This window comes from Grus americana, chromosome 18 (assembly GCF_028858705.1).
Source record: "Grus americana isolate bGruAme1 chromosome 18, bGruAme1.mat, whole genome shotgun sequence".
Classification (NCBI taxonomy): Eukaryota; Metazoa; Chordata; class Aves; order Gruiformes; family Gruidae; genus Grus; species Grus americana.
The window spans coordinates 13,991,564-14,006,768 of NC_072869.1; the positions used below are offsets into that span (position 1 = coordinate 13,991,564).

The window sequence follows — 15,205 nt, forward strand, 5'->3', positions numbered from 1 at the left end:
GCAGATCCCTGAAGAGGCCAAAGTCTGCTCTCCTGAAATCCAGGGTAGTGAGCTTGCTGCGCGCCCTCCTCACTGCACTGAGGATCCGGAATTCCACCATTTTGTGGTCACTGCAGCCAAGGCTGCCCTTGAGCTTCATGTCCCCTACCAGGCCCTCCTTATTGGTGAGAATAAGGTCCAGCATGGCACCTCTTCTTGTGGGCTCCTCTATCACTTGGAGGAGAAAGTTATCATCAACACATTCCAGGAACTTCCTGGATTGCTTGTGCTCAGCTGCGTTGTGGTGGTGAAGTCCCCCATAAGGACCAGGGCTTGTGAGTGTGAGGCTGCTCCTATCTGCCTATAGAGGGGTTCATCTGCTCGGTCCCCCTGGTCAGGTGGCCTGTAGCAGACCCCCACTATGATGTGCCCTGCCCCAGCCCTCCCTTTAATCCTGACCCATAATCTCTCTGTCATCTCATCCATCCCCAGGTGGAGCTCCATGCACTCCAGCTGGTCGTTGACATAGAGGGCGACACCCCCTCCTCATCTGCCCTGTCTGTCCTTCCTAAAAAGCCTGTACCCTTCCATCCCAACACTCCAGTCATAGGAGCTATCCCACCACGTCTCTGTAATGCCAATAAGGTCATAGCCTTGCAGGCACACACACATGTGTCCAGCTCCTCTTGTTTATTCCCCATGCTTTGTGCGTTTGCGTAGAGGCATTTCAGTTGTGCCCCCGATGAGGCTGACTTATTGGCTGGAGTGGCTGGACTTCTTTTGATGTATCTTCCCAGTGTTACCTTGTTGGTTCCTGTTGCATCCGGAGCCCCCGGCTCGTCTCCTCTAGGCTTCGAGCATGCTGTAATGTGTCCAGCACATCTCTGAGCAGTAGGCTGAGGGCCCTTGCCAGCATCCCTTCCCTCCAACCTGGGGACGTCGTCCCACAACTTGTTGCTGGCAAGCCTGATGTTATCCCCTTCCCCTTCGAGCCTAGTTTAAAGCTCTATCGATGAGCCCTGCTAGTTCCTGGGCAAAGATCCTCTTCCCCCTTTGAGAGAAGAGAATCCTATCAGAGTTCACCAAGCCTGATGCCATGTAGGCCACCCCATTGTCAAAGAACCCAAAGTTGTCACGTTGACACCAGCCACAGAGCCATGCATTTATGGACTGTGTCCGCCTGTTCCACTCAACATTGCTGCCCTCAGCTGGAAAGAGGGAGGACAATATTACCTGCGCCCCCGAATCCTTCAGTGACTGCCCTAAGAGCCTGAAGTCCCTTTTGATTGCTTTTGCATTATGTGTCTCTGCTTCATCCCTACCCACATGGAGGAGCAGCAGTGGGTAATAGTCAGAGGGCCGTACCAGGCTGGGGAGTTTCCTTGTAATGTCCTTAACACGGGCCCCGGGGAGGCAGCAGACTTCTCTGAGAGGAGGGTATGCCCTGCATATCAGGCCCTCTGTACCCGTCAGAAGGGAGTCTCCTAAGACTATAATCCGCCTTTTCTTCTTTGTGTGGGTGGTCATGACCCTAGGCCTGGGTCTTTTGGGCCTAGGTGCTACCTCTGGAGTAGCTTGACTGTCATCCATATCCTCACTCAAGTGGCCTTCCACAGCCAGAGCCTCATACCTGTTGCACAGGGGTACATGGGAAGGTGAGGTGGGTGAGGAGGAGAAATCCCTGTGTGAATTTAGTTCACTGCTGCTGCAAGATCAGAACATGCAGTGACAGACAGAAGCACTGTGAAATCATACCAGAAAGTGGAAAATTCAGTTGATTATTAATATTTGATGTTAAGTTTATTTCCTGATTTGTTTAATGCTTCCTCATATTAATTTTTCTTTGCAATACAAGGAATTTCATATTTAGAAATCTTTCTCATATGCCATGACTTCTAAGGTATACATTTTTAAAATTGTCACAGTGTGAGGGAAAAAGAAGAATTAGAAATTCAAAAGAAATGTTCATTAGCATAATAACCAATCAGAATGGATAGATGCATGTGTAAGCCTCACAATTGTTCTTCAGTTCTATTGACAATGGCAACATGATAAGTTACCCATTAAATAACTGGGTTTTATCCACCAGAAATCAGTATTTTTTTCCTGCTGCTAACAGCTCGCATGCACCAGGGAGCCAAGACTGCTGCACTTTCTAAAGCAATCCAGCATCATATCTGCAGTAGGACTAGTATTTAGAATTTAATTTTGTGCTACTTGAAAATGTTTGAGTTAAAACCTCCAGATGAGATCCCAGAGGTAATTGTTTTTCTTTAACAAAACAGTTTAACTGCTTTTTAAAACTACTGAGAAGATTTACAGACTAAACAAAAGTAATTGTGTACAGTTTATGTGCTTTTTTGCTAATCCCTTCACAAATAATGCTGTAACTAAAAAAGAGAATCTGCAATAAGCATTATCTAAGATCTTTGGGTATTTTGAAAAGAAGTTTTGCCTCTAAAGCATGCCATGTAGCCGAGCGTGTGCATGTTCCTCTAAAAGGAATGAAGTTTGTGTTTTCTAGCAGGGATGAGTAAGCTATCTTCTCTATCAAATTTCTTTGTACAAGCCAGTAAATAAAATTTTCACTTAAAATGATTCTGTGTTTCTTAAAATAATATCTAGTCGATGCAACCTCTCCAAGTAAGGATATGTCTAACTGAGGAACATGTACTTCAGCACCATGTCAGCAGGCCCCCTTAAGTTGGTGTCTCTGCATGAACTCCCTTCTGCCTGCCTGGACATTTTCTCCCCCAAGCTGTAGTGGAAGTTTTTCATTAGAGCCTCAATAACAGTGTCAAAGCACTGATGCATACATACGCCAGAGCACTGGTGCATACATACAGGTTAAAAACAAAGGTTACCATAAATTGTGGGAAAAATGCAATAATGCTTTGATGACTTCATGTCTCAGACTGTAGAAGAGGGCACATCTACGTCAAAGCAGTGAGTTAGTGAGTAGTTAGGACTTCTAGCCAGAGATATTGCTGGGTACCTCATTAAAGAAAGGAGGCCTGGAAACTGCTGTCCTGTTTCACCAAGAATGTCAAGGCAGGATGATAAAGGTAAAGGACAACTTCACTAAGCAGGTAGTTTAGTGGGAGTACCACCTGGAAAAGTCATTACTCAGCAAGCCTGCAGAACACAGATTGAATCAGACAGCAGTGCTTTGTGCCTGCAGAATGACTGGCATCCCCAGTTTTTAGCCTTTGTAAACTGAAGAGTAAATAGTTGCAGTGAAACACATGTATGCTTGTGCATAAACAGTTATCTGAGAATCACCATTTAGTTGCAGTAACAGCTGGCTGTGGAATTTGGACTATTTAGCATTGACCATTGTAATGGAGTGTGGTTCCTTCACACCTTCATGCTTGCAGCCAAGGTATGAGGGTGCAGAGCTGCCAGAGTTACACTTTCATGCCTTCACCACCTCAAGTTTCTGCCTACTTACACACTACTAAGGCAGGGTGACTGAAGGGGAGTCAAGTGCATAAACATCCATAAAATACTTTACTGAATGTATAGATGAGAAACTTCTTTTCCACCTGCAGATGCAAGTCCATCTATCTGTTCCACTCATGTGAGTGCTCTGACAAATTTTATCTTAGCTCTAGAAATTTATTCATGAGTATAGTACTTCTTGTGAGTGTCCATATAGGAGGCCATAGTGTCACTTCGCAGATATGGTGAATGAACACATCCTTTAGAGAAATGGAGCCCAAACGTTGGATGAGGACAGACAGTCTCATAGTTATGATTTTTTTGGGGGTAGAAAAGCTTGATACACAGGCATTTCAAATGGAGTATTGCAGAAATGAACCTTGTTTGTTATTCTTTCACCTGAAGAATTGTTGGTACTTCCTGAACTGCCTAATTCTTTCAGAAGACAGCAAGAAAGCTCTTTCTTTGCTCAGGAAAATTAAATTGCTACCTGATATACCTTGTGTGCCTTCTGAGAGAACTGGATATATGGCAACTCCATTAAAAAGAGTGTCTCTTAAAATCTTAGTTAGAATTTATGAATGGCATCCCATAAGGACTTGAACTTTGTGCAGTCTTGTTTTATAGTTATTTGTAACCAAAATGGGAAGAGTTCTCCTGTTGGTCAAGCTGAAATGATTACCAGGAGGAAAACCAGCTCCTTGGAGAGCTTACTCTCTTACGGGAGTAAGATATGAGACACAGGTTTACAGGCATTGATCTTATAGGAGGAAAATGTAGAGGTGATCTTTTTATTGCTGGGAAAAAATACCAAAAGTTCTTTAACCAGCAGGAACATGTCAAATATAAGCATTTAAGGGCTAGGAAACTATATTCAGTGGGGAATTAAGTGCTGTGACCCAAGGTTGAATACTCAGACCTACATAAGTGCAATTTTTCTCAAGTGTCAAGTGCTAAGCTCCTGTATATACTGAATGAGGTGGAGGACGGGGCACTGGGCACCTAGACTGGGACTCACAATAACCCAGTAACTGGAAGCTGGGATGCAACTGCTTCAGTTATTCCTTGCATAGGCTTAGACACCTGTGTTAAGGATCCAGCTATAGTCAGTGGGTCAATGCACTTTTCTTCAAAGGAGGAGAAGCTGACTGTTGTGATATATCCCATATTTTTCTCTATAACCTGGAAGTACAAGAAATACCTAATGCCTCACCACAGGCAAAGCCATGCCCATATCTGCACCTTGTCTTGAATCAAGGTAGGTTAGTTTCCAACTACTGCCATGTCTCACAAGGCTGTGAGTGGAAGCAAAGGATGAGTAAGGCAAGCACTGAGATGTTCTACTCCTTGCTACTCTGATTAGTTTAATTTTCTCTTACCTTTTTAAATCTATAGTTATTTAATGTAAATGGTATCAACATTCAGGAGCAGGTGCCAAGGCCTCAAAGCATCCCTTTCCCAGCCAGCTGCTCTAACTGCTAAGCCACAGATTCAGATTCTCTTTCATCCTCCTTTGTCTTAGGTCATTTTGCATCTTTGGTTGCTGGTTTACACAGCTTTGGGCAGGAGGAAATGGTGCTGCATAAGCCTTATTGGGCACTTCCCTGGAACAGGTTAAATCATCTCCTAGCTGAGGCCTGTGTTGTCTCCGTGTCCCAGAGGAGTGCACTAATCAGGGGTATAGTGTGCAAAAGTGAAATTTTTTATTGGTGCCTGTTCACTGAATTCATGGGGGTTTTCAATATTTCGTTTCTGAATGCATTAAGTACTTAGTTGAATTTATACGTAAATCCAATATCCTGGTTTCAGCTAGGACAGAGTTACTTTTCACCAGAAGCTGGGAGGGGACACAGCCAGGACAGGTGACTCAAACTAGCCAAGGAGGTATTCCATACCATATGATGTCATGCTCAGCATAAAAGGGGGCTAGTTGAGGAGAGGCGGCACAGGTCCAGGATGGTCTGAGTGTGTAGTCATATAAGGTTGTCAGGTCATCGGGTGAGAAATTGCATTGTGTATCACCTGCTTTGTATATTCTGTGATAAGTACTGCTATTTTCCTTTTCCTTTGCTGTCCCAGTAAACTGTCCTTATCCAAACACATGATTTTTACCTTTTTATTCTGATTCTCCTCCCCATCCCACTGGGGAAGAGGGGTGAGCGAGCAGCCGCGTGATGCTCAGCTGCCAGCTGGGGCTAAACCACGACACCCATGAAAGAGACAGAAGCCCCAAATTGAGGTCTCCAAAAGGGCATTTCAGATGCCTATAGTTCACATCTTTGATGCCTATATGTGAACTATGGAGGCCTGAAATGGTGTGGTTTGAGCATAAAAAATGCATTTGAGTTTTTCTCTAGGCTTTCATGGAAGTACCTCTGTTACAACTGCTGAACAGCACACAACTCAGGTGAGTCATGGCCCTGACAAAGTTCTTGTACAAGACATGTCTTCAATGCACTTGCTCAAGGGCATTAGTCTCGTAGGTGTACCCACAGTGTGTCCTCCAGGCCGGAACCACACACAAAGCGGTTCCTGTTTATCCTTCACATTCTTCTCCTCACAGTAAAGGTTTTAACTCTGCTTGTTGTTCTCACAGTATTCAGATCTGTATCTCCTTTCATCAAAATGCCCCAAATGCCATGTAGTCTACGTTCATCTCCTCTTGGAAAAAGTCCTAAAAGGTAAGGACTGCCCCACAGGCTGTGCCAGTGATGTGTCAGTCATGAACTGGCTGCCCCAACTGACCAAGCTAAAGTGAAGCTAATCCTTTTATCTTCTGGTGCAAAGAGTCTTGATTGGTTTTTGTTTGTGCAGTGGCACGACAACAAGGTTATTGTGGTGAAGTATGCTGGACATGTACTATGCACTGAAAAAGATGAGTCTGGAACCAATTGTCTCCTCAGTGTGACTGCAAAGTCAACAGATCACCTGAAAATCTTGTTAAAAAAAGACATCCAATGTGTCTTAGTAATTAACTTATGTGAAACACATATTTTAAAGAAACCACTTTAATCCTCTTTTCAGAACAGGGATCTCTGACAAACTGTCACCCATTACCAGAGAACACAGTACACACTGTTTCTAAAGATGTCAGACTCCTTTTTTGGTCTTTTGGACTACCATATTTTGAATACACAGCTTGTGAAATTTTTACCTTGTCACTGTAAAAGTGTATTTGGAGACATTATAGGTTGGAGCATAATATTAAATAAGAATACTGTATACCTGTGGTATCTATAGGTTAGCAACATATATATGTGAATCTATGACCCCTAAAAAAGAGTACTTGCAAAACAGTACTTACATGAAATGAGCTCATTGTCAGCTGAATGAAAAGTCTTATATGTCTTGAAAGTCCTTCCATCTGTTCATCAGTGATGAAGGCAAATACAAATTCATGGATCCCCAACAATGGAATCAGAACAAGTGTAGATCTTGCCAATCTTAAAAAGAAGATGTTGGATTATAGTATTTTTGAACATCCTTGATGCAAAATTTAAAAATTCGGCTGCATAGAAATGATACCAGAAACATTCCCTCAATATCTGAAATGGTATTAGTAATTTTGTGATTTTGAGGACAAATTCCCAGATAACAAATTTCAGAGCACACTATCAGAAAAGTCTGTACAGGAGGGAATCTTAGCTTTGGGTTTAAGGTGAAAGGTTAGGGACAAGAAATTGAACAGGAAGGCCACTATCATCAAACTTATGCTGCTAGGTAGCAAAATTATTTACATAGCTAAATATGAGTGATCTGTTCACAGGATTCTTAGACCTTCCTTTCACCACTGAAAACTATGTAGTTGCATAGAAAGTTTCTGTGGTACTATCAGCAGTAGTCTACTTTATAAAAAAATGCAACCAGAATAATTTTTATGGAAAATAATCTTCTTTAACAAGTCTAGGAACATGTTTGCATGGATGAAAGAAGAGATCTCAAAAGAAAGTGATTTCTGAGGGAGACTAGCAATGTGAGAAATAGCTTGAATCTTTGAAAGTTTAGCAAAATTATAAGCAGTAGTAAAGAGAATATAATCCAAAACATTAGGCAATGTTAAATACAAGCACTGCTGTCTGTGACTATCTTCACAACAATCTTCCTATATCAATCTGGAGAACATACCTGAGATCTTTTAGAACTTGAATGTTGAAGGAAAACAAAAATGCAGTTCTTGTTACAGATTTAATACTGGAATTTAATAGGAAGTTAGTAGTGGAATTTCCATTCCCCCTCCCCCTGCCCAGTCCTGTTAGACAAATCATTCATCTTGGTAAGGCAGAACTGTAGTAGCAGACAGGGATGTACAATGCTTTGATTAAAGATACTAAGAACTGGAAAGAACTGGGATGTGGAAAGCTATTAACAAATCCTCGTGTCTCCATTGATTTAAGTGCAGTTTTCACTGTACTCTTAGATCCTTGCAGAGCAGCCTGCCCTTGCTATTCCCACAATGTCAGAAGCTGTTTGTGCAAAGGCCAACTCCAGGATTTTACATAAGACATGGTGTACCATTGAGACTCTGGCCAAGAGAGCCCATACCAGGGCCTGCAAGAGGCTAAGGATAATGTTCTCATTTGGGTTTACAAGAAGGCTAGGAATATTCTTGAGTCAAAAGGTGGATTAGAAATCCTAATGTCACTTAGGAATGTCCCACAAATCTTCTACACTTCCTTTTCATAGAATCATATCATAGAATGGTTTGGGTTGGAAGGGACCTTAAAGATCATCTAGTTCCAATCCCCCTGCCATAGGCAGGGACAGCCTCCACTAGACCACATTGCCCAAAGCCTCTTCCAACTGGGTCTTAAACACTTCCAGGGATGGGGCCTCCACAGCCTCTCTGGGCAACCTGTGCCACTACCTCACCACTCCCACAGTAACGAATTTCTTTCTTACATCTAATCTCAATCGACCCTCCTTCAGCTTAAACCCATTACCCCTTGTCCTCTCACTACACTCCCTGATAAACACTCCCTCGCCAGCTTTCCTGTAGGCCCCCTTCAGATACTGGTAAGCCGCAATTAGATCTCCCCGGAGCCGCCTTTTCTCCAGGCTGAACAATCCCAACTCTCTCAGCCTGTCCTCACAGGACAGGTGCTCCAGCCCTCTGATCAGCTTCATGGCCCTCCTCTGGACTCGCTCCAACAGCTCAATGTCTCTCCTGTACTGGGGCCCCCAGAGCTGGACGCAGTACTCCAGGTGCGGTTTCACAAGAGTGGAGTAGAGGGGCAGGATCCCCTCCCTCAACCTGCTGGTCACACCTCTTTTGATGCAGCCCAGGACACGGTTGGCTTTCTGGGCTGCAAGCGCACACTGCCGACTCGTGTTGAGCTTCTCATCAATCAATACCCCCAAGTCCTTCTCCTCAGGGCTGCTTTCAATCCATTCCTTGCCCAGCCTATAGTCGTGCTTGGGATTGCCCCGTCCCACGTGCAGGACCTTGCCCTTGGCCATGCTGAACTTCATGCAGTTCGCACGGGCCCACCTCTCCAGCCTGTCAAGGTCCCTCTGGATGGCATCCCTTCCCTCCAGTGTGTCGACCATACCACACAGCTTGGTGTCGTCGGCAAACTTGCTGAGGGTGCACTCGATCCCACTGCCCATGACGCCGACAAAGATGTTGAACAGTGCCGGTCCCAGTACCGACCCCGAGGAACGCCACTCGTCACTGTTCTCCACTTGGACATTGAGCCGTTGACCACAACTCTTTGAGTGCAACCATCCAGCCAATTCCTTATCCACCGAGTGGTCCATCCATCGAATCCATGTCTCTCCAATTTAGAGACAAGGATGTTGTGCAGGACAGTGTCAAATGCCTTGCACAAGTCCAGGTAGATGACGTCAGTTCCCCTTCCCTTGTCCACCGACACTGTATTGCCATCATAGAAGGCCACTAAGTTTGTCAGGCATGATTTGCCCTTAGTGAAGCCATGTTGGCTGTCACCAATCACCTCCTTATCTTCCTTATGCCTGAGCATAGTCTCCAGGAGTATCTGCTCCATAATCGTGCCAGGCATGGAGGTGAGACTGACTGGCCTGTAGTTCCCTGGGTCTTCCTTTTTACCCTTCTTAAAAATGGGGGTTATGTTTCCCCTTTTTTTGATGGCTTTTTGTTACACTCAAGGAAAAAATGTGTCATAGCAGTAGAGGCCACAGGTGTACAGCTAGGATGCCTGAGAGCAGAGATCCTACCCCATTGCAAAATCCTTGAGAAAATGCCCATAATACTCAGCACACAGGTACTGACCTGCCTTTACCTCTCGGGTAAGAAAATGTTTGTGGAGCCTCTTTCCCCAGATGGCTTTCCTATATCATACTCTGAATATCTGTTACACCTGGTGGTAGTAGGTAAATGAATAATCTGCAAGGGCAAATGGGCAACCTTCTGATATTGTGAGTTAAAAAAAAAAGCCAGCTAGGACTTCTTTGTTATTTATTACATACCTGTATTTGTAGTCATGAAAGCTCATTTGCTGAGCTTTTAGTTTGGAAATCAGCATCCTGAGAATTTTTAAGAAGATGCCAAAGTTAACCTTGAAAGAAAATACATATGGGTTATTTACAGTAAATGCTATGACACTACTAGTATAGCTATTAAATAAATGTAAAATTGATATTAAACACTTTTAAAACCTGTCACTGAATAATCGGAATGCAGTTGTGATCAGGTTGGAACAGAAGCAGGTTATTACCACCGCTGCAGTAGAGAGCACAGACAGACTGTGCTGGCATCAAATCTCTCCAAATGAGAAGTTAACTGAGTTTATATACCTTTAGGTTATACAACTCTTCACCAAATCATGACAGGTAAGCAGGATGTGGTAAAAACCAGCAGTGATTGCAGTTCTTCAGATAAAGACGCTCTAGACAGCCAGACGAGGAAGCCCTGGGCATTCTTTTACGAATAATTCACTTCATGGTTAATTAAATTATGCTGACTTGGCCAAGACCAATCTGCAAGTATTTCTTTTCTAATGAGGTCTGCAAATGCCTAAGAGGTGTTAACTATTTCACTTCCACAAACCAAAAGTCCTATTCAAAAATGTTACTAAGGTTGCATTGTCTTATTCAGCCTCATTTACATATACATTATGCAACATGATCTTCCAGCACAAAATTACATTTTAATTTTAACGCAAAACCTGCTTCCTCATTTTGGGGATGGACAATTATTCAAGACTACTTTTCTTGCCTTCTTTTGATGTGTAGGTATTACTGTTGGAATCTTAGTTCTTGTTCTGTGTAAAGAATCAAACACTTTTCATGCTGTTCTCCCCAAATGTGCACAGATGTCTCTTTAAAACATCACAGGGTGATAAGTGGATATTATTACCTTTAAAAATAATAATAATGAAAAAAAAATTGCTGTGCCATCCTGGCCCCATAATGCCCCCATTGTTATTGCTACTGAAGACAGTAATCGGATCCCCTGTTAGTCTTCTCTTCTTAAGTTTGAACAAACCCAGTTCTCTCAGCCTTTTCTTGTACATTATGTGCTCTAGGTCCCAATAGTCTTGATGGCCTCTGCTGGGCTGTGTCCAGTATGTTAATATCTTAAAAATGGATATAGTATTCCAAATGGGCTCTCTCAAGTGCTCAACAGAGAGGAGTAATAAAGTGCTGTGTTCTTGATGTAACACGCAATCTTGAAGTTACTTCTCTTGCTAAAAACAGTAGTTCACTTCCTCAGTTCTTTGCACTGATTTACACCAGCAAAGATTATGCCCTATTGAGTCACTGGCTAAAAGGAAATTCTGCAGAAATAGCTTAATTAAAAGGTATTTTTTAAATTACTGTCTCCATCCAAGTGCTTGTCTTCAAATTACTTCCAAATGCATTCCTGCCTATTAGGTGTGTTTAATTTCTTGTTATTGAGGGGACTTGTTCTGGGTTGAGCATACTAACACCAGTAAACTTAATATTCTTACAACAAAAGCAAAACACTTGATCTCTTCGATGTAACAGAAATACTATTATTTGTTTCTGCTGGTCGTTTTCCACTAGCTGTGTATTTTCTGCTCCAGCCCCCCCAAAATAAACTGATGATTGAGTCTTCTTTCAGAATTAGACATATCCAGAAAGAAATTGGTTCAGATCCCCTCAGGTCTGGACTACATCCATCTTGACCTTTCCCTCAGTTTTAGGACAGTTTCTGTCTTTCTTAATGCTCTTTTTTGGCTTTTGCCTTGTCTCAGGCCTTTTTGCTTTCTTTTCTGGTTCTTGTCTTTACTGCAATTCTTTTTTTTTTTTTAATTTTTGTATTTTTTGATAGAGAGTCCTCCATTGTCCTTCTAATTATTTGATGGATAGATACTAAGTGTGTTTCTCTGTTTCACAGCTCAGTCCCAACTATGCCCACTTCCTCTCTCACACAGTTCTCTCGGAACTCAGCAGCAGCAAAACAAAGTCCATTATTTCTTCTCTAAACTTTTAATTTCCACATCTTTTCTCCAGTGTGACAGAAACCAATACCCTCCTTTCCAACGGATGCATTGAATGCATCAATTCCTCAATATTACACTTTGAGCAGTCCTTCTTGTACTCCACATACACATTTGCATGAGTAAAATACATCTCTACAACATTTGCTATCTGTCTAGCTAACTCACTTGCTCCTCTAACCCTTATGCCTTGCTGACATCATGAGAATATAAGGTATTCTGGACACACACCATAGTACCACCTATCAAAATTCTGTTTATAATCATGTCCTCATGAGTTGTTTTGAGCATGCTATTTCCATCTCTTCATTATTGTTGTGTTTCAGGTGTACACTTTTTTGCATTTGTTTAGAAAAAAAATCATAACTAAGTCTTGTTATGCCATGCTGGGTGGTTTTTTTTTTTTTTTCAGTAGGTGAATGTTTTTTACCCATAACCATGAGTACTTCTGTTGCTATTTCTCTGCATCCTTGTTATCATAAGATCATAGAATCATATCATAGAATGGTTTGGGTTGGAAGGGACCTTAAAGATCATCTAGTTCCAATCCCCCTGCCATAGGCAGGGACAGCCTCCACTAGACCACATTGCCCAAAGCCTCTTCCAACTGGGTCTTAAACACTTCCAGGGATGGGGCCTCCACAGCCTCTCTGGGCAACCTGTGCCACTACCTCACCACTCCCACAGTAACGAATTTCTTTCTTACATCTAATCTCAATCGATCCTCCTTCAGCTTAAACCCATTACCCCTTGTCCTCTCACTACACTCCCTGATAAACACTCCCTCGCCAGCTTTCCTGTAGGCCCCCTTCAGATACTGGTAAGCCGCAATTAGATCTCCCCGGAGCTGCCTTTTCTCCAGGCTGAACAATCCCAACTCTCTCAGCCTGTCCTCACAGGACAGGTGCTCCAGCCCTCTGATCAGCTTCATGGCCCTCCTCTGGACTCGCTCCAACAGCTCAATGTCTCTCCTGTACTGGGGCCCCCAGAGCTGGACGCAGTACTCCAGGTGCGGTTTCACAAGAGTGGAGTAGAGGGGCAGGATCCCCTCCCTCAACCTGCTGGTCACACCTCTTTTGATGCAGCCCAGGACACGGTTGGCTTTCTGGGCTGCAAGCGCACACTGCCGACTCGTGTTGAGCTTCCCATCAATCAATACCCCCAAGTCCTTCTCCTCAGGGCTGCTTTCAATCCATTCCTTGCCCAGCCTATAGTCGTGCTTGGGATTGCCCCGTCCCACGTGCAGGACCTTGCCCTTGGCCATGCTGAACTTCATGCAGTTCGCACGGGCCCACCTCTCCAGCCTGTCAAGGTCCCTCTGGATGGCATCCCTTCCCTCCAGTGTGTCGACCATACCACACAGCTTGGTGTCGTCGGCAAACTTGCTGAGGGTGCACTCGATCCCACTGCCCATGACGCCGACAAAGATGTTGAACAGTGCCGGTCCCAGTACCGACCCCGAGGAACGCCACTCGTCACTGTTCTCCACTTGGACATTGAGCCGTTGACCACAACTCTTTGAGTGTGACCATCCAGCCAATTCCTTATCCACCGAGTGGTCCATCCATCGAATCCATGTCTCTCCAATTTAGAGACAAGGATGTTGTGCAGGACAGTGTCAAATGCCTTGCACAAGTCCAGGTAGATGACGTCAGTTCCCCTTCCCTTGTCCACCGACACTGTATTGCCATCATAGAAGGCCACTAAGTTTGTCAGGCATGATTTGCCCTTAGTGAAGCCATGTTGGCTTTCACCAATCACCTCCTTATCTTCCATGTGCATCTTCTTATTTTCCATCTTCTATAGACAATTTGGGGCTTTCTAGTGGTGCTCACCACATGGTAGCACTCTCCTAAGTAACATGCTCACTGACAAAATGAGGATAAAAATATGAGAAGTAAAAAATATGAGAAGAAAAAGGATACATCTTTGATATAGAAGGTTCTATGCAGAATTCACTGCACAGATAAACAGCAGTGTTTTGAGAGGCTGACACAGAAATCTTTGTTGTTTGTAGATAAATAGAAAGGTAGCTATGCCCATCTGCCCACAGTAAGAAACCTCATTTACAATTTTTTCTGTCTCATCTTTTATAATCCAAGAATTGGATTAGATTTGGAGAGAGGGTCACAAAAGACAATCACACTTTTGCATGGTATGAAGAACAGATGAAATAATTCTTACTGCAATGGAAAATAACATTGGTCCTCGGATGATCCACCAGATTCCCATATGTTCATTTGTTGCCCAGCACCTGAAGAACAATTTAAAGTATAATTAAGTAATTATATTTTCATAGAAAAAAACCCTCTGTATATATTTCAAAAGTAAGTTGACAGAGTTCAACTTTTTCAGGTCACACTCAGCAGAAATGGAACTAGAAAAAAAACTAGGAAGAGTCTCACCAACAGCTGTAATTGTATTTATTCTGAAGATCTTTCCACCAGAATGTTGAGAGGTTTCCCTGGACTGCACACTTCATAACTATCTGGCAAACTCAGTCTTTGGATCCACACAACTGTACATGCCACCAAACCTTCATAATTGAATTCATCCTACTCAAATTTATCTATCTGAAACTGGAAACTTGAAATGGGTAAACTATGAATTGTGGCCATGGTTCTTGACCTGCTAAAAAATATGCGTACTTTTTCCTTGAAGCTTTCTATTTTACTCCTGCTCTAACCTTCTAATTTGTCCTAAGCTCCTTCTTGCTAATTAGCCTGAAACTCCATAGAATCTTGGCTTGTCATTTATGGTCTATATAACATCTAACTCTATGGGATTATAACAGTGATTTGGTTTCTGATGTGATTGCTTAATAACTATATTGGTGTTCCAAACAAAACTCTCTAGGAACCATGAATAAAAAAGGGGAACAAGAAAAATCATACATAAACCCCAAAGTCTCTGTGATGCCATTAACAGCATCACTGAAGATCAGAAGACTGGAAATCCGATGCTTACTAGTTCAAGTTACTCTTACTGATTAATTCACTGAATACTGAACACATTCATTTAATATCAACTTTTAGTGAATATCAGTTTTTGTCATTATCCTCCATAACATTTTTTTTTTTTTTCAAAAATGGCAGTGAATACTAATTAAACTGAAAGTGCAAATGCTCTCCAAGGAAAGCACTGGTCTCCTTTTCTTACTAACAAGATACTTTCCATGAAGCTGTTTGTGCTGACAATTTGCTTCATGTAAGTGGATGAATACTGGATGCAATAGCTTTCATTTCAGGAACAGTGAATGTTCATTCTACTTCTTGATTTATGCATAAGTAAATTTGAGAATTCCTAGAATTTAATGTAAAATCCTAAATCTAGAGTTTCAT

General features: G+C 42.7%; 2 protein-coding genes across 7 annotated transcripts in view; one reads left to right on the plus strand and one right to left on the minus strand.

Moving 5' to 3' along the window:
* Positions 1–14,732, plus strand: part of GAS7 (growth arrest specific 7) — a 144,657-nt gene extending 129,925 nt beyond the window's left edge. For 2 of the 6 annotated variants that reach the window (XM_054846412.1, XM_054846413.1), the window contains exon 14: positions 14,220–14,732. In XM_054846412.1, coding sequence (XP_054702387.1) covers positions 14,220–14,348 — 129 coding nt within the window. In that variant the 3' untranslated portion in view covers positions 14,349–14,732. The remainder of the gene's footprint in view (positions 1–14,219) is intronic. The other 4 variants (XM_054846406.1, XM_054846410.1, XM_054846405.1 and 1 more) reach the window with 4 other exon arrangements.
* GLP2R (glucagon like peptide 2 receptor) overlaps positions 1–15,205 on the minus strand; it is a 48,842-nt gene that overhangs the window by 9,863 nt on the left and 23,774 nt on the right. The window contains exons 9-11 of the mRNA XM_054846404.1: positions 14,049–14,118; positions 9,868–9,956; positions 6,725–6,863 (exon numbers count right to left, since the gene is read on the minus strand). Coding sequence (XP_054702379.1) covers positions 6,725–6,863; positions 9,868–9,956; positions 14,049–14,118 — 298 coding nt within the window. The remainder of the gene's footprint in view (positions 1–6,724; positions 6,864–9,867; positions 9,957–14,048; positions 14,119–15,205) is intronic.